At 39.1% G+C, this 19219-nt stretch overlaps 1 protein-coding gene across 6 annotated transcripts in view; it reads left to right on the top strand.

Moving 5' to 3' along the window:
- Nucleotides 1-19219, top strand: part of ADAMTSL1 (ADAMTS like 1) — a 481138-nt gene that overhangs the window by 405520 nt on the left and 56399 nt on the right. For all 6 annotated transcript variants that reach the window (XM_066987715.1, XM_066987719.1, XM_066987716.1 and 3 more), the window contains 2 exons: nt 12753-12963; nt 18933-19112. In XM_066987715.1, coding sequence (XP_066843816.1) covers nt 12753-12963; nt 18933-19112 — 391 coding nt within the window. The remainder of the gene's footprint in view (nt 1-12752; nt 12964-18932; nt 19113-19219) is intronic.

Below are 19219 nucleotides of genomic sequence, written 5' to 3'. Positions count from 1 at the left end.
TTTCTTTAATATCTTTATCGATGATCTGGATGAAGGGATCGAGTGCACCCTCAGTAAGTTTGCAGACGGCACCAAGTTAGGTGTGTGTGTTGATCTGCTTGAGGGTGGGAAGGCTCTGCAGGAGGATCTGGATAGGCTGGAGCAATGGGCTGAGGCCAACCATATGAAGTTCAACAAGGCCAAGTGCCGGGTCCCGCACCTGGGGCACAACAACCCCAAGCAGCGCTACAGGCTGGGAGAAGAGTGGTTGGAAAGCTGCCTGGCAGAGAAGGACCTGGGAATACTGGTTGATAGTCAGATGAATATGAGCCAGCAGTGTGCTCAGGTGGCCAAGAAGCCCAACAAAATCCTGGCTTGTATCAGAAATAACATGGCCAGCAGGTCTAGGGAAGTGATTGTCCCCCTTTACTTGGCTCTGTTGAGGCCACACCTCGAGTACCGTGTTCAGTTTTGGGCCCCTCACTACAAGAAGGACATGGAGGTGCTGGAGCATGTCCAGAGAAGGGCAACCAAGCTGGTGAGGGGTCTGGAGAACAAGTCTCACGAGGAGCGGCTGGGGGAGCTGGAGTTGTTTAACCTGGAGAAGAGGAGGCTCAGGGGAGACCTTACTGCACTCTGCAGGTACCTTAAAGGAGGCTGTAGCGAGGTGGGGGTTGGTCTATTCTCCCACGTGCCTGGTGACAGGATGAGGGGGAATGGGCTAAAGTTGCGCCAGGGGAGGTTTAGGTTGGATGTTAGGAAGAACTTCTTTACTGAAAGGGTTGTTAGGCATTGGAATGGACTGCCCAGGGAAGTGGTTGAGTCGCCATCCCTGGAGGTCTTTAAAAGACGTTTAGATGTAGCCCTTAGTGATATGGTTTAGTGTAGGACTTGTTAGTGTTAGGTCAGAGGTTGGACTGGGTGATCTTGGAGGCCTCTTCCTACCTAAATGATTCTGTGATTCTGAATCCTCTCCTTGTCCCAGACTTGTTCAGTGTTTTTTTCAGTCTTTAACAGACTCCAGCCTTTTTTTCCAGTGGAGTATATTTAAGTCTATCCTGAACCAAAGTGCATTGAGAATGTCTTTCACAGCCTCTTAAGAAGTAGTCCAGAAAGCCTCCTAGGATCTGCAGTCCACAACTTGAACCATTGGCAAAGTAGGTCGGAGGATCAGATATTATAAGTAACGGGATGCCAGACTGGACAGATTCACCCCTATTTGAAGATGTAAGGTCAAGAAACAGCTTAAAGAGTCAGTGGGAGAATCACAATCACACTTTTTGTTTAGGTTTTCTTTACTAAAGACAGTGCTGTACAAAGACATCTAAACAGGCTGCTGTCCTGAGGTATCACTCTGTTACGCTATATTTGCATTACCTGTACACCTACTACACCTACACTACTGCAATACTTCCCCAGATTTAAAAGGTATTAATGTGACCTAAAAGCATTTCTTTTTCTCTCCCTCCTGTTTTTAATCTCTCACTTGATACTTTCAGTTGTTAAGAGATTGTCCAAGATGTGCCTGACAGCCCACTCTTCCCTGTTCTTGCTGGATATGTTGACGGTGGAGAAGTAACTGCATATTCCTTGCTATTTCTCTCTCAACAGCAGTTGCAATGGAGTCACCAAGTGGATCCATAGGGAGTGCTACTTTTCAGCACCTCTTCAGCACATTTAAACATGAAGATTGGGGCAGCTTTCAGGTTGCTAGGATCAGTGGTTAGCTCTGGAGTCTCCATCTCAGTCACCGTCTTTAAATCCAGTTTAAAGTTTCAGGCCATTTTTCCTCAGCCATTTAATTTTCTGATAATATAAGAGTCCATTCATTAGACAGGATTTCATTCATAGACGTTTTCCTCCATTTTAGCTCATAAAACATTAGAGTGCAACTGTAAATACATTTTTAGTAACATTCCATATTTTCTTCTTACTTCAAACAATTATAGACCACACTTCTTATTTAGTGTCCTGTATAGCTACGTAGATGATTTTCTTCTACACAAAGCTTGGGGTTATGGGTTTGCCAAGCTGGTACTGGTACATCCTTAAGTTGAAACAGAATTTGATGATGGCCTACCACAGGCTTTTCATAGCCTGGTTTGTGATAACCATGAGCTTAAAGCTGTGGTAGGGACTGAGTTCTACTGTGGACTGTTTTTCCTCCTTTGTTTTTCCTGGCACTTAGTTTTCTGATTGTAGTCACCTTAATGCAGTCCACCTCTCTGCACCTTTCTCTTCTCTAATGTGTGTATAAACTAAAACTTAATATTTGCTACCACTTGATTTTTTTCAATATTTTGAACAAATATGCTCTTACTTCTGCATTTCAGATATTAAATTCTAATTCTTAGCTTGTTCTGTATGTATTCTTAATTTTCTTGAGAGTATTAATTCACTGCCTCAGTGGCAGGATTTCACTCTAGAGAGAAAGTTTTCCCAAGAATAATGATAAAGAGCATGCCTTTGTTCTTGAGCCAAATTCAGTGATAGGTCAAAAGTTTTGTGGCAGGATTAATTTCTTCACAGTAGCATTATCCTGTGAGATTAGCTACAGGGGCTTATAAATGGATTGTTTTACTATGCATCATCACTTTCTTTTAAAAAAGGAGGAAAAGAAAACAACCATTATATCTTCCATTTACAGTACCGTTGAAGTAACTTATTGTATCAGTTTAAAAGGAATGCCCAATACTTTTTAACTAATAAAAATTGAATGATGAGAAGATGAGGTGTATAAAAGAAGCATAAAAATGTGGCCTTAACTGCTGAAAATGTACTGTACAATTCGGTACAATACGTACACATCAGTAAAGATTCATACTTGAAATAAATCGAGGAGGTGTTTTCATTTACAGTTTGATTTGAAGTGAATTAACTACCTATAGAAGGAGTGAGACTGATTAAACAAAGTGTGCTGAATCTGCCAAGTAGGTGTGTCGTATCTACAGTAGCAGAGTAAGCTGTTCTATTTCTGACCATTAAAATTTCCATCTTCAATTAAGTGATCGATTCCTGATAACTTCCTAGTCTCTCTGCTAACGTTGTTAAGCATTCAAAATCTCACTGACAGAGGAGTTTGTGGTGTGCAATTACTCATTAGAAATGTAGCTAAGCTGACTTATTTCACAATGTCACCAGCTGTTCGTAGAGCTTACTCATTCACAGTCCTGGGAACAATATGAAGCACTTATAGAGAGGTGAATGGCAATGTATTTAATTACTACCCAGCTTATCCACAGATTTGTATTGTTTTAACTATATTGGACAGAGGATTCATTTTTGTTTTTAATTTAATGAGAATCATAGAATCATGGAATCATTTAGGTTGGAAAAGACATCTAAGATCATTAAGTCCAACCATTAACCTAGCACTGCCAAGTCTACCACGAGACCATGTCCTTAAGCTACATCTACAAATCTTCTGAAGACCTCCAGGGATGGTGAGTCAACTACTTCACTGGGCAGCCTGTTCCAATGCCGCACAACCCTTTCAGAGAATAAATTTTTCCTAATACCCAACTTAAACCTCCCCTGGTGCAACTTGAGGCTATTTTCTCTTGTTCTATCACTTGTTGCATAAGAGCATGTACAGACCCCCACCCCACTACAACCTGCTACAACCATTTATAGTAGTCACACTGTCACAGCTCCTGATCTAAACAAAGTTGTTCTTATATGTCAGACAAGTTTATTCCTCTTCCCATGAGGAAGCAGACTGTACTGTCTAAAGCTAAGATTTTCTCCAAGATCTAAGAAACAGTTTCTCATTCAGAGAAAGTTAGGGGAGAAGTGTGCTAAACTGCTATTCTATAGACCCTGCATTGTGCCCACAGATCAGTACTGTTACAGCTAATTGAGTCGAGATACAAAGTGTTTTATTAGAAATTTGATTTTATACGTAGTAACCTCTCTGACACCATCATTTTAAATAAAACCATAACCTTTCCTTTCATGTATTTTTGGGTTAGACTCAAATCTTGGTAGATTCTCCCATGAATCTAAAAACTTAACTATGTCCGTTTCATTTCGTTGTCAAATGAGTTTAGAACATTCTCACTCTGCGTGAGGAGCTCCATTTTTTATTGCAGAAAAATGAGTAAGTTACTAAATAGATTATCAGTGCAAGCATCAGGGTCTCAAAGGGGAAGTTAAAGAAACAATATTGGGTCTGGATGTGCCCTTGGAAGAAGATTCTTGCATTGCCTAACTGTTGCAAAAATTGGGTGTTGCAAAAAGAACTGCAAAGAAAAAACACTCAAACATAAGCAGGCATTGGGAGTTTCTCAAGTTCAGCCACAGTACCATAACTATATACATACATTCTCCCCTTCTCCTGCTGAGAGAGAGAGAGAGAGATGTATGCCTGATTTTGAAAGACAGCCTGTTTGTACCTTTTGCACTGGTGGAATAGTTCAAGAACAGTTCATCCTAACAAAAATATTATCCCTGTAATACTGCCAGCCAGGTCAGCAAGAAGCTCATGTTATCTGCTGTTTCTGTGGCCGTACTGCTCACAAAACTTGGACTTGTTAGAGAATTACTTAAGCCCACTCACTGTTGTCTGAACACTGCCTCATTCATGAATCTGCTTTCTTTGTCCATTCAGTCTAGTGACATCTCCTTCTCTTCTTTCCTGGACTGATCATTTCAGGAAAGGAATCTTTGGACTTGAGGAGAGTCTTATTGCTCAGTGGAACAAAACCACATGTTCATGAATGTTGATCTTACAGATAGGCAAGTCAGGTTTCTTGTATATTCTTTCCAAGCCATTTACATGTATTTCCAACAATCTCATTTTCAAAATGCTTCATTTTAGATACATTACAGATTACAAATGATCAGTTCATTGCCCATCCTTCTCACCTGCTGAGCTTTTTCTTTCTTTGTCTTCTGGTATCTGCAAGCTTGTTGATTTCTTCTTCAAGAACAGCTGTTTTTTAACATTTTCCATATGGCATAAACTTAGGCTTATGAAAAGGTGTTGGCTTACAAGACAAAGCCAAGCATGGAGTGCACCAGTGTGAACAGAGACAGGGAGCCTTGGACATAAAGCAGCTCTGGTCTGGGTAACAGGGTTTGAATTTAAACTCTCCCTCTACTTCTTCAGAGAAGAAGTGTGTGAGAGGACTTCATAAACTGGTAGGTACAATATATTTGACAAATTAGTGGTTCTTGTGTTTTTGCATTACTTTGGTGTAGGTTTAGGGCAAGGGATATTATCCTGCTCCACTGTAGTTTCCAAAATACGTGTTCCACCCTGCAGTCCTCATTCATGGCCTGCCATCTGCCATTACAACAAGTACAATTTGTGCACTTTCTGTCTTATTCCTCAAACCTTCCTGTATTACCTCTTAACTAGATTTCCACCTTTACACTACATACTCTGCTTCACAACTGTTTACTATCTTAACAACATCCTTGTTAAGAAGTTGATGCTTTGAGCATTAGCCCAAGTCTAAACTTGAGCCAAAAAACAACTCATTTGTTTATCATGCCTAATCTGGTCTGTGCACCTATATCAAACACAGCCATTTCTACCATTTATCTCTGTCTCAATTATCACACAACGTAAAATTCTTCTGTGAGATACATTTCTGTATTCAGTATGCCTGCTAATCTCTCAAAACAGTTCTCTGCCAAACAGATTCACTTACCTGAAGTTGCCATTCATGTTGCCCCATATGCATTCTGCATCTGCTGTAGTCCCTCGAAAGACCCACTGGACAACCTCTGACTGTTCAAAATGTTGGCATAAAAACACAAACCTTCTTTTCTGACCTGATCTAATGGTTGATGAACTCTGCCTTCAGTTCAAGGAGCAGCAAGAGTTATTTGCTGTAAGGAACCATATATTGCTTGAAGTATGTCAGAAAGTTACTCCAGCAACCAAAATTGCCATTTGTAGAGTTGTTGCATATTCCATTTACCCTCTGTTCTTCTTTGACCTCTGAGTTCCTCCTGTATTTTCCTCCATTTGGCTCTGTTATATAAATATTGGCTCTCTGCCACTTTCAGCTATAATGAGCTGCAATATTCACTGATACCAAGAAGCCTAGAGAGTGAATGCAGGCCACTTCTGTCATCTCCCAGAACACTCTCATTGAGCCTTTGATCTGCATGCATGTGTTGGCTGCATAGGCTTCTCTTTTAATGGATTACCTTCACTTGCAAGGAAGATGTTTTTTGAAGAAAAGATCCTTACTCTTCCTTGTGCACAGCAGCCCCCTGAATCTTACCCTGCCTGTTGCACAGAGCAGTTCTGCTCCCTTGTCACATTAGAAATACTGAAAATCAGGCTGTAAAATTTTGTCGGACTAGCACTGGACAACAACTAAGTATGACTTATTTCTCTGTTGCTACTCTTAATTAAAAATAACTTTGCCTTTTAAGTTTTATTTCTTAATAAAGTATCAACTTTTTCAAATATTAGTTACATCTCACTTTTCCTCTGAGATATATGCATACTTTTCATGTATTTCTAATGTTATCTCTAATCTCTAACACAGACTGAGTCGTGGAAGTAGGGAGATTACATCCTAGAGACACGACTCAATGTTTTACCATCCATTCTTAGCTCTCACACTTCACTTCAAAGGAGTCTGATTTTACAGTGAATAATTTAACAGCTGAATGGAAAATTAGTTGTATTTAAATCATTACTTTTTATGCCCCTTTCTTTGAAACTAGTTCGATTATAAAGCCAGGAACTCACCTTGGAGTCCTCATCTTAGTCCTGTAGCCTCACAGGAAACAATGCTTCCCATCCAGGATTAACACTAATTCTCTCTGCTGCCCAAAGTTGAAGATCACATTCTGAATGGTATTTAAGACCTGACACTGAAGATACTTACTCAACCCAAGAAAAATCTGCTAAAGAATTCTCATGAAAGCTTTTCTCACTAATAAAATAGGAAGATGTGTCACAAACACAGCTCCAGATCAATAACAGAAAAGAAAGGGAGAAGTATGTGCTCCCATTAGACTTCTTCTCACTATGCAGCATCCCATGCAGGATGCACAGGCTGAGGACAGGAGGCAGCCAATATTAATGTAGTATGTGATTTAGTCCATTGCATGTGCATATACACAGCTGCTACCACTCCCTTGTGCACTGAGTAATGTTTCTATGCAGGCAGGTGTCAGATGTTAAGTAAGATGCTTCCAGGCAAACTTCTCTCCACACTGATGAATGTTTATTTTAGAAAGAAAAAAAAAAAAAAAGAGTTCTTTTGTATCACTTTCATATGGTTTAACCACATAAAAATGACAACAATTTCATTTTTTCAGAACTAGTTTGTGAGGTCTTTGTGTAGAAGGGTATTTACTTCTCCTGTGCAGTATTCAATTTTCTTGGCAGTGCTTAAAGGGATTCTGTCAGGACGAACATTGTGTATCTCTAGAAAATGTCCTTCATTTATAACACCTAACAGCTTAGAATGCTTTGTTTTTACCATATATACCATGCATACAGGGACTGATCCAAAGCCATTCTCTCCACAGGGATGCTTTGGTTCAAGCTTATATATATATTTTTAAGTTGTGCCTACATCGTTTACTTTTTCCAGGCTGACTATGGGGGTGCAAGAGTGTTTTGTTCTGAAAGGTAATGGCTCCACAGGGGCAGCTGCTCTGATTCTAGCAGCCTCTCCTGCCATGAGTAGCTGGTTAATAACTGGTGTCATTTTCTGGTCTAGCTAGCTAGCAGAATTATTATGTGGGGTCCAGTTTCTGTAGAAAAGAGAAGGAAGTTTCAAAACTGAGGCACCAGTACATTATTGTCCCTGTTGTTATTTGCAACACACTAATGCCTAGGGGCTCCTGTCTAGCTGGGAGTCCCATTGTGCTAGGCAGTAGATAAAGACAGAGAAAGAGATCATCCCTGCTGCAAAACTACAGACTAAGCAGACAGCATGGATGAAACCCAAGAGAAAAGAAAGTATTGTTACGCCTTTGCAAATCTGAAGTTGGGAAATGTGGGAGAAGAGCATGAAGCCCAGCACTTGAGTGTTCTCATTGTACTCAGAGGGGTTATTCACAAACTCACAGGCTAGCCTGTGTCTCAGCAGTGCTGGTCTCAGTCACCTCTGGAGTCCGGTGAAGAGCCAGGAGAAAGGTTCTGTTCACGCAGTCCCTCGGTTCTTCACCCAAACTGCTTAGCCACAATATAGCATTGCTACTTTTTGTCTTGTCACAAGAAAGAGAGAAAGTTCATTTATAAATAAAATTAGTTGGATAGCACTATTTAGAAGCTCACGCTCATGTTAAGTGTTAGGGGCTTTTTTGTTTTCCCTTTAAACAGTTTGACATTGGGTTCAAGTGTCCAGGCCATGTTCTATTGAATATGTGAGCCCTCACAAAACTTGAAACTCCTTGAAGTATAGTGTGTTAAAGTTGAATTTATCATTTGCAGGCAATATTTCTGTTAAGTATGTTGAAAGAATTTTCTTTATAAGAAAATGGCATTATTAGCTATTTTTTAAAAGCACCTCTAATATTTTTACAATGATGGCAAAGAGTAATTGTGTTGTGATATAAATATAGATTTTCAGATCATTGGCCCCTTTTTTGGCAATTTGGAGCTTTGCAATTGTTCTCTTTCTTTAATTTAAAGGATCTGCAAATGCTCACGTTTTAAAAGATACTGAGCATGATGAATTGTGGAAAGTGCATGTTTACCTGAAATTAAGCACATGCATAAGCACTGCCCAGAGAAGTCTGACTCACTCAATAAGTATGTTCCAGAAAATCAGTTACTCCTTGACCTATAAAAATTACAATAGTTATTGATAAAATCACTATTTAATAACATATTACAGATTATAATTAGAATTCATAATATGAACTGACTGTTATATTTCCTAGCTGGATGTTATCTTTTTCTAAAATATGACCATTATTAATTCACTTCTGTTATTTTATAGTTACTGGAGGTGCAAGAAATTTAGTGCTCAGGTTGGTCTGGCTTTTCACGGTCTTCTGTTGAGTTTTAGACCACACGCATAACATTGTGTATAAAAATTAATAAATAAAGGAAAACCACTGCTTTGAGCAATTAAATCAGGTTCACTAGTTCATTCAGACAAATGTATGTGCCCAAATCACCAATTCTAAAAAAAAAATAAAAAATAAATAAAAATAAATAAAAATTAAAAAATACTGAGGCATCACAACAGTCTGCAAGAAGCAGGAGATTGTTCATCTGGAAAGTGCCAAGTTTCTATGATCAGTTTAGTGTTTTGAATTTGTGATGATACCTGAAATAATTTGAGTTTTAAGACCATCCTCTGCTCACTACACTTTCCTTTTACCTTTTGAATTCCGTTGTTTGTTTTTTTAATGAAATACAACAATTGAAATATTTTAAAGACTAGGTTTTGCTTAAATACATAACTGCTATTTAGGCATTTAGGAGATGGAAACAGAAAAGTGATGAAATCATAGACCTAGAGCTAGGACAAGCCAGGGGCTTGGGGGGACAGATATGCCGAAGTTCTGCTGTGAAAAAGGCTAAAAAGCTACTGCTTCTCTGTTGCTACATATTCATATAGGTTTGGGCACTAGTGGTGGAGAAAGAAGGAGGGATCAAAAGAATATTCCAGAACAAACCCATGCAATCTCTTCAATGGGCTTTGGTAAGCAATACAGGAAGTACCAAACCAATGACTTCAGCTGGACTATAAACTAGCAAGAATGCAAATTTTTCCTGAAGTCTACCCCATAACAACAACCACAGTCAGCGTACAAAGATGCCAAACCCAATTGTGTGAGCTTTCCTTAGCTTGATCCGGTAACTACCTAATTTACCTTTTTAAGTGTAAGATTATCCTACTTGAATTTTAATTCTGGCATTATCAGTTGCATGCAGGATATCATGCCATTCTTCTCCTTTAAATTTATTTTTTTATTTTTTTTTTTGCAAGTCATACTAATTGGAAAAGTCAGTTCGGTGTGGCCAAATCATCAAAAATATAAATAAATAAATAAATAAAAAGACAGAGGAATGTGCAAATAAAGACCATATGAAATAAGAAACGGATTATTTGAGCTCACATTTCATAACACTCTACAGTAAGGCTAAAACTGTATTACTGCAGCAAGACAGTACTAAAAAAAATAAAAAATAAAAAGAATTACTATCTCCAACAGAAGAAAGATAGGTTATAAACTACTTGTAGTAGTACTCTCCTACCTATTTTACAAAGTGGTACAATCACCTTTAGCTATTATAAAATAATCCTACAGTCCTGTGATTCTATTCAATAAGGTTATCACTGATCTCTCTATTTGTGTAGGACTGTGAAATTCTGCCAATCATCTATATCATCTGTGATTTTGGTTACTTGCATATCCCTACTCTACTTTGCATATCCCTACTCTATTCTACATTCTTTGCTTTGTATCTATGAAAGCCCAAAAAGTCAATGAAAACACAAGGGTAAGAGAGAATTTGACCTCATATTTCCTGAGCACCTCTGAGAACTCTCCTGTTTAGAGCAGCTGGAAGGAATTGTGAATAAAATTATATTATGGGTATGGCAACAGATGCAACCTGCAACAGAAAATTCAAACATTAGGAAAAAAAATCCCTTCTCTTTATTGAAATGCAACATTTCTTTCTGGAAGAAGAAACAGTCACCCTCTTCTGCAGAAGCCAAGATCTCCAAAGAGTTTATGTGGCCTGCTGGCCACTGAGATGTGAACTGCCAACAGAAACATTGTGCTCTTATACCAATAACAAACAATGAGTTGCTGGAGGCAACAGCTATTACCATCACTTGAATAAAAGCAACTTTGGCAACTAACCATGTATGAAAATAGATTCTGAAATAAGAAAATGCCTTCTTTTCAGCACCTACTCAAACATCTCCGTTTAGATCATGCCAAAAACTGAAGGGTAGCTGATATCCACATTAATTCTGACTGACAATTTTATGGGAAAATCTGGGAAGACCTATCCCCCAAGATCATTCATATGGAGAACATACTCCAGATTAGTTTAGCTGGCTGCCAGATGTCACTCCTTTTCCACTGCTAAATAGCTCCCGGTATCAGACTTAAGTGGCCTTCAGTGTATTACAGACTGGAAAGTGGCCATAACAACTTCTTCCTTACTATGCAGGGTGTATCAATTTTTAGAAAGGGTTAAACACATTTTTCTGGTTGTTAACGGCAAAATGCAGAATAGAGCTGTGGCATTTAGGGAAGAGGAGGTAGATTTCACTACCAAGGCTGTAGTCTAAAAGCAAACTAGAGTGTCATTAATATTGCATACAGTGATGCTCAGGGCAAATCCTGTCCTACTATGAAATCAGACAAAGTAATCAGCAGATGGGGCACAGAAGGGGAGCAGAGTGGCATTTTTGGCCTTTGCATTATCATCTACTGAGGAAAATATATTTCTTACCTACAATCTTTTAAATTTGTTTATGGATATTATTGAGAGAGAGGGAACAAATACACAGCACAACTTTATAAAATAAAAAGAGAAGTTAGAATAGTTCTGTGAGAGTATGATGATGTTTTTTTTTCCATGAAATGTTTACTAACATGGTGCATTTTAAACATGCTGAGCTGTTTCCATTGACTGCTAATCCTAAACTATCAGAGTTTTTCCCCATAGCTCCTTCATAAATTCTGCTTCTTGTTGCTGACATGTTTCATAACTTTCCTTCATTGTCTGCCTCGGTCCTGTTGGAGCCAGAGGGTGTCTTTCATCATCATCACTCCTTTTAGTTTCTGCCTGGCTTTGCTTTCTACAAGGGCAGGTTGTCTGATCTTTCCTTGTCCTGAATGTTTAATTTACTCCCCTGACAATCAGTTTCAGTAACATCATGCAGGCAAGAAAGCTATTCTTCAGGATTAGAAAAAGTGTCAGTATCTGGCTTTTGTACTTTCATTTTGGATGTAGGAGTATGCTCATGTCAGTCTAGTGTTTTGTCTGAAGTGGATGGGAAGACTATTCTCTTATATTCTCACTCTGAATACAAGACTTCTTTGTATATGTGTTTCTGTATATCTCTGAATTGCCTTCTAGTAGAGTACAAGAGTGAGACTTGACATTTTAAGCAATTTTCTGTGTATTGCTGACAGAATTAGAGGGTGTTTTCGGTACGACAAACACCAGAAATCTGGTTTTCACGTGATAAACACTGAAAATGAACCATGAAAAATCCTGTTGATTCAGAATTTACACAGCTAGCACAGAGAAAGGTTGGGTCAGTAGTAGTTGTTTACCCAGACGGTAAAGAGGGTCTTTCTGCTCTCCTGTTACATCTTTCAAGGCCATAGCACACCCTACTCAACAACAAGGAAAAGCCTGCCAGGAACCCCAGGAACTCCCCTGGATCTTCTGGAAGAAATTCCTACTCAGGAATTCATCGATGTATTCCTCTGATGAATATTGTTACTAGCTTTCTTTCTTTTGGTTAAAGACAGAAAAGAACCAGCTAATGAAGTCCATTCAGTCTTGAAATACATTATCTAGGCTCCTGCCCATCAAAAACTTTTAATGTAGAACACAAAACTTGTTCTTACGATATTGCAGGAGTCCAAGAGACCTGAAGCCCAAGAGCTTCTAACAAGAACCAAAAATGCAGACGAACAGTTAATACTCTTCTTAACCTCATCCTGCAGCTACAAGAAGGGTCACTTTGGTCAGAAAAGGAGAAATCCCTTTCATTTACTGCTTCTTCACTCCGTCATTTTGAAAAGAGAGGGATTAAGGTTACTTCATATTGTGCTTAAGGTTTTCTCTCCTGACCCCTTCACAGATGGGAGATTGGGAAATGGAGCACCTGCAGTCTTACCTGTGGGGTTGGATTGCAGACACGAGATGTCTTCTGTTCTCACCTATTATCAAGAGAAACTAACGAGACCGTGATCTTGGCAGATGAATTGTGCCATAAACCTAAGCCATCCCTCGTGCAAGCCTGTAATCGCTTTGACTGCCCACCCTCCTGGTATCCTACAGAATGGCAAGAGGTAAGAATGTATGAGTTAATCTCATCTTATGATTATTAAAATAGTCATTACATGCATGATCAGTGGATTGTTTTGAGTTAACCTATTAAGAGGATTCATTAATCATTCTAATGAGCTATTAAAAAATGAAAAACTGTGGCTTTTTGCTCCTTAATGAAAATGAATCAGGATTTTCAGAGGCAAATAATGGCCATTGCTATTTCTAATGCAAGATTACTGAAAACTTTTAATGGCTGACCATAGGTTCCAAACAAAAAGATCTGTAATGTGATCGTCAGGTGGAGTCAGTGGATTCCAGTTAGCAGTGAATTTCTAGGTTTCTAGGAATACAAAGCTACAACAATCAGGGAGGAGAGGATCTCTGGAGCATGATGGGTATTCCTTCTATTCTCAAATAAGAATTTAGTTTAGGGCAAGAAACACTCCTCATCCTTCAAAGTCACAAATAAGTGTGAGGTACTTCACGAAATGCATGCCTTTTTACACTAATATTGAAAATTTCAGTCTACTCAGTGGATCTGTACAAGGCTTTCTGTCTTTGGTAGGCTACCTGAAATAAGTTTATTTGCTGCCATCTGGTTGCAAATGAAAACACACAATTCAAAAGACTTAAAGGTGTTTATGTTGGATATGATACTGCAGAAGGAAGAAATTATACTGTTGGGCTGTTGAGAGGAATGGGAAAATTCACTGTACAGTGGAGGTGCAAGCAAAATGTCTATTTAAACCTTCAGTTCTGCTGGGTGTAAGGATTCATTCCATGTTATCAAAAAGCCATGAGCAGTTGGCACTGTGCTTACATATAACTCCCAGTATCCATCTATAAAATCTGCCTTTGACTTAACAGCCAAGGAGATGTTAATGTACTTACCTAATGAAGCTGTTAAATCTGTGAAGCCATACTTCATGGGAGACCTCTGGATTTGGGCAGCCTTCCCAGTAACCAAAATTTATGCCAGCCTGATGTTCTGACAAAACTAGATAACTAGCCTATGGCATTAGTCCTTTGTTTAAAACAATTGAGTTATATTTCTTGCTTTAACATTAATTTGTCTACTGATATTCACATACACATATTTGCTTAGTTGTACTTTTCAGTGTTGCTAGGCTGTATCCACACATGAATGCTATATTGGTAAATAGCTTTTTACTAACACATAATATAATAAAGTTAGCATATGCTATAAGATGTGCCTGTGCTAGTTAAAAAGCCTATAATTGGCCATAGTCCCTACAGAGAGCAATTTTCTGCAACTTTATTTGAACAGTCAGAAGAGACATTCATTATATGATACTCAATGTCTTCCTCAACAGTGTAATCACACACATTTTTGCCTGTCTAAAGTAATGTTTTAGGCATTTTTTATATCTGCACAGAGGCTCTCAATCTTGTTGAAAGATGAAACAGATCTTAGGGAGGATGGCACTCAATTAAGTGTAAAGGCTTTAACAGGAATCAGGAATTAAATAAGACTGTCCAGGTTGCACCTCTTGTGTTAACCGCTGCCTTCTCTGGACTAGGTGGAGACAGAGGATGTGTGCTGCATTTCATTGCTGTGGATTAACTAAGGTCCTCTACACTTTGCAGGAAGGACAGCTGTATATTCAGCTCCTCATTATGTGGCCACTGAATAGTTCTTGTGACTCCCTTTTACCAGGAGAAAATGACATAAACAAGGCACTTCTCTACATGTAGTCATCTGCCTCTCTTGAGAACAGTATAGTGCAAGAAAAAATAAACTAATCCACTAAAATTAATTTCCATCCTCTCATTTTTTAAAGATGTCTGTCTTCCTTCTTTACACCACCAACCTGTGTACATAAGAGGTCCACCCTGTAGCAAGGCCAGGCCTGGCAGTTCTGTCTCACACAGGTTTCCTGTGGATGACCTCCATGTGAAAACCTGCATCCAGAGGCCAGTGCATTGCACTTTGTCATTATTACCACTGGTTGACTCCTGGGATGTGCAAGGGAAGAGACCATCTGGATGGGATGTTGGTAGCTGAGACTTCATCTGGAGGCGAGCTCCAGCCACACAGCAGGGCTGCCAAGTCAGGGAGTAGCCAGCATGGCTGCACATTGTTTTAGGAGGGAGTATCCAGCAGCCCAAATCCTGCAGGAGGCTTCTGGGAAGACAAACCTACAGACCTTACGGATGTCTCCACATCACCCTGAGACCCTGAGAGGTGTTCCCACCTGTGGAGAGACAGAGGACCATGGAGGAAGGTGCCTGTAAAGCTTCGCAGGCAGTGGAGGGCAACATCTGCACCCCACATGGCACCATTTGAAGCCATTTCTTTGGTTTCATCTATGAAGTTCATCATGCTTTTCCAAGCACTCTCTCAAAATAATTTTAAGCAAACAAACAAACAAACAAAATTGCAATGCACAGCATTTTCTTTTCTAAGGCTCTTTATGCATGTTAAGGGAGGATTCTCTGAATTAAATGCCTTTAAAAGACCCAGTGTTCCTGGCAGATAAACACAGGATAATTATCAGTGTTGTAACACTCCAAGCAATTTTTTTAAATAACTTTTTGCAGATTCAAGGCTATTTTTTTTTTAAACAGTTCTATTCCTTAGCTAAATCCATTAGGATGTTCATCATGTTTTCAGTAGTGTGTTTCTGGAGGAATATGGATATAGGCTTTCATTTTTACAAGCCACTATAAATATCGACTCTGCAGACCTCAAATAGGAGACATCCATTAATAAATCTTTGTCCTTCTTTGTTTTATTACTGAGTAAGTGATACTTACTACTTACTTCTTTCCACAAGTGGAAACTTCTTTCCACAAGTTTGAGAAAGGACCAGCCTCCCTGACTCCCAAACAATGAAATTGGTGTTTTTGCCTGAATCCTGTGCAGTATATGCATGTGCGTGGATGCTCTTAAGCATGTGCTGAGGCAGAGAGATGGTTGGCTTTCCCTCTCTGCTTTCAGTGGGGACCATCAATCCTTTGTGTTAATTATTGTTTGCAGATTTTTGTATGAGCAGAAGAGATCAAAGTGATGACTGCAGTAGAAGAAGCCAAGGCCACAGTACCACCAGCAGTTTAGGACGGCATTTGCCAGCACTTCTACCAGAGGAGTCAATAGCTGCTGTGGGGAGCTCTTTCTTGCCCTTATTTGTAGCACCCATTCCCTTGAATCTCCAGAGGTGCTGTGCAGTCACACAATCATCCTGGTTAAAGCTAGCCTGAAGAGTAATTAGGTTTAGCCTAGATTAATTTTGTACTCTGGCTCACTGTGCAAGTGCTCAAATACCTATGCCAGCATATGTGAAAAGCAGAAAAAAAAAAAGACAATAACAACAACAAAACAAAACAAAACAAAAAAACAGGAATGAGTAAATGGCAGAATTAGGTGTATGGATTGTCTTCTTTAGTATCAGTCTTGCCCTATGTTTCCTTAAGCTAATTGCTGAGCCAGGCATAATTAGGTAGCAATGTGGGGAGATGCATCTCTTTAAGTCAGTACTCTCACAAAGCCCTAGATCCCCTCTAAAGGGGTGCTGAGGGATATAGGAACTGGCTCTGCTCAGGAGCTGTGGGAGGCAGGAATGTCAGGAGACACAGTGCAAACACTTTGCATGCATGTGTGGGTGAGGTGAAACCATGGCACATCTCTCCTGCCTGTGACACAAGCACAGTTCTGTGTTGTAACAGAGTTGTGAGACCTTTCTGAACACAGAGACAGCAAGCATATTATTCAGATGGGTTGTGTCTAAATAAGATGTGTCTAAATGTGTGTAAAAATAATTCCTCTCAGAATTATTGCTTCATATTGTCTGTAAATCCAAGTGAACTTTGCTGCCATTGGTCTACCCCCTTTCTTCGAATAATGTGGGAGCTGGAAGGTTCCACTGGAGAAAAGTCAGCAGAGATCCCAGACCAGTGAAATGCTTCCAGGGGTGAAGGACAGGTGCAGGCACAGCTCCGGTGCAGTAATACAGTATACTAGAAAAGTGTTCCTGCGGACAAGGAGGAATCTTGTTACTGTGTTTGGCTTTCTCTGGCATTTGTCGATAGCATTTGACACTGAGTAGCGAGTTATTTTTCATAAAACAAAGCTGTGTGAGTGACTGAAGGGCAAGAAGCAAGAAAAGATCTGTTTTGTCTTACTCTTTTATCTGGTCATGATGAGAGACTTCCTGGGATTTGTTTGACTGACAGCAGGAACATGCTTTTGTTGTGTTTATACAGTGCCTAATTCATTTTGGCTCTGGTATATGACTGCAGTCCTTAGGCAATCTTGAAATAATACTTTTAATCATATTTTTCTTGATTTACTCTCTCCTCAGGAATGAATTGTTCTCAAATGAAAGGCTGATAAATGTTTTCTTTTGCTGAAAACTAAAGTATTGTTTTACTTGCTTAATTTTTTGGAAGCTTTTGAGCTTCATAACATTCTAATTGGGACAAAAACTACTTTTACTCATTAGAGAGCAAACCAAACCAAACATAAATACATCTTTCTTTACAGTGTTCAAGTCTGCACTTCCATTCTATCTTTCAAGAAAAATGTATATCCTAAAAAATGAGGCTCACATTAAAGTTTATGCATATCTCTCTCTAAGAGAGAAGGGCCTTTCATGTCTCCAAGATTTTATAAATAATTTTCTTTTTAACTGCCTTAGTATATATTTTAATATTTCGTCATGTGGTTTACTACTTCTCAGACATAATTCCTTGTTGCAAACTATAAGCAATTCCTGGTAACTTCAGCATAGCACAACCTCACCCTTCTCCTTTACTAGGTGAAGAGAGAAATGGAATTGAACTGTCTGGACTAAGCAGAAGAATTGGGAGCCACCTATCAGCCACCACAAAAAGATCTCAGAAATAGGGCAGAGACACCAACCTTCCCAAAAATAAAAAAAAAAATTAAAAATAATGCAGGAGACTGCATCTGCTTGTTCAAAATTTCGTGCCCTGCATGGGTAGAAAATAGATACAGAGAGGAATATTTACATTAAAGAGAGAGGGGAGGTGGGCTGTCTGGATATTAATCAGCCAGTTTTAGTTTGACTCAAATAAACCTTCCTCCTTACCTTTTGGAAAGAGCACACACTGCTGTCATGACAGCCATAAATACTGAAGGTTGTTTAATGGGTTATTATACTAACCTTATAAACCAATTGTTGAGACCAACAGCAGATTGCAGCTGTTATACAGCTTTCACATGAGTTAAAAATCAGTGGAATGCCATACTGCAAGAAGTCTTGAAGGACAGGAATTCAAGACTGAACAGTTAAGTTTTGAAATGCAGTAGGAGTAGACCTCATGCAGCTCAGTAAAGAGAAATATGAAAATTACAAAAGGAAGAAAAGGCAAAGCAATCAACTGGAGAAATTCTTATTTACCACACTCAAATTTCCACCATTTTTCTCACTAATAGAAACTCTTTATTAATAAGCTGAATTTGGATAAATATTTACATCATAGCTACTGTTATCTAATATGCATAATACTATCCTGTAAATGAAGTTCTTGAATCAGTTTCTGCTGGTGAAGACTTTTCCATACTGTCTGACACTGCCAGTAGCACAAAGCTCAGGCAGACACTTAAACCTAAATCCTCCAAATTGTGTGCAAGTGCCTCATTTTCCAGTTGTGGGGTATAGGAAAGGACAGCTTTTCAACCTCCGTACTGTAATTCTAAGTTGTTGCTTCCATGTCTTTTGTATAAATTTCTGAAAACAAAATGTTTCAGAAATGCTGAAGCAAATTTGGTGGCTTTTTTTTTTTTTTGGATTATTATCAAAATATGTTGCTTCTACTTCCCAAAATATTTTCATTTTTCAAAGTCTGCTGTGACATCTCTGTTTTTTTTTTGTTGTTGTTGTTGTTATATTTTCTTCTTGGCTGAAACTAGACATTGATTTCTACCCAAATTCACAAGTAATTTTTGCCCTCATTTGCCATGGTGCAAGTGTGATGCAAGCTGACTGACTCTCATCTCCCACAGTGTTCACAGACATGTGGAGGTGGTGTCCAGAAGCGAGATATACTTTGCAAGCAGCGCCTAGCAGATGGAAGCTTGTTAGAGCTGCCAGAAACTTTCTGCTCCATGCCAAAGCCAGTTACCCAACAAGCCTGCAAAAATGAGGACTGTCCCAATGAATGGCTTCTCTCTGACTGGTCACAGGTATGCTCTTTGTATGCATAAGTATTGATTGTGCTGTTCTGGGTGACAAAGTTTCTCAGTCACTTGAGATGAAGGAGCCAAATGTGCTCAGACTGCACAAAGCCTAC

Source organism: Anser cygnoides, chromosome Z, assembly GCF_040182565.1.
Source record: "Anser cygnoides isolate HZ-2024a breed goose chromosome Z, Taihu_goose_T2T_genome, whole genome shotgun sequence".
Classification (NCBI taxonomy): Eukaryota; Metazoa; Chordata; class Aves; order Anseriformes; family Anatidae; genus Anser; species Anser cygnoides.
Note: the sequence above shows the minus strand (reverse complement) of the source record. Positions and strands in the feature narration are given on the sequence as shown.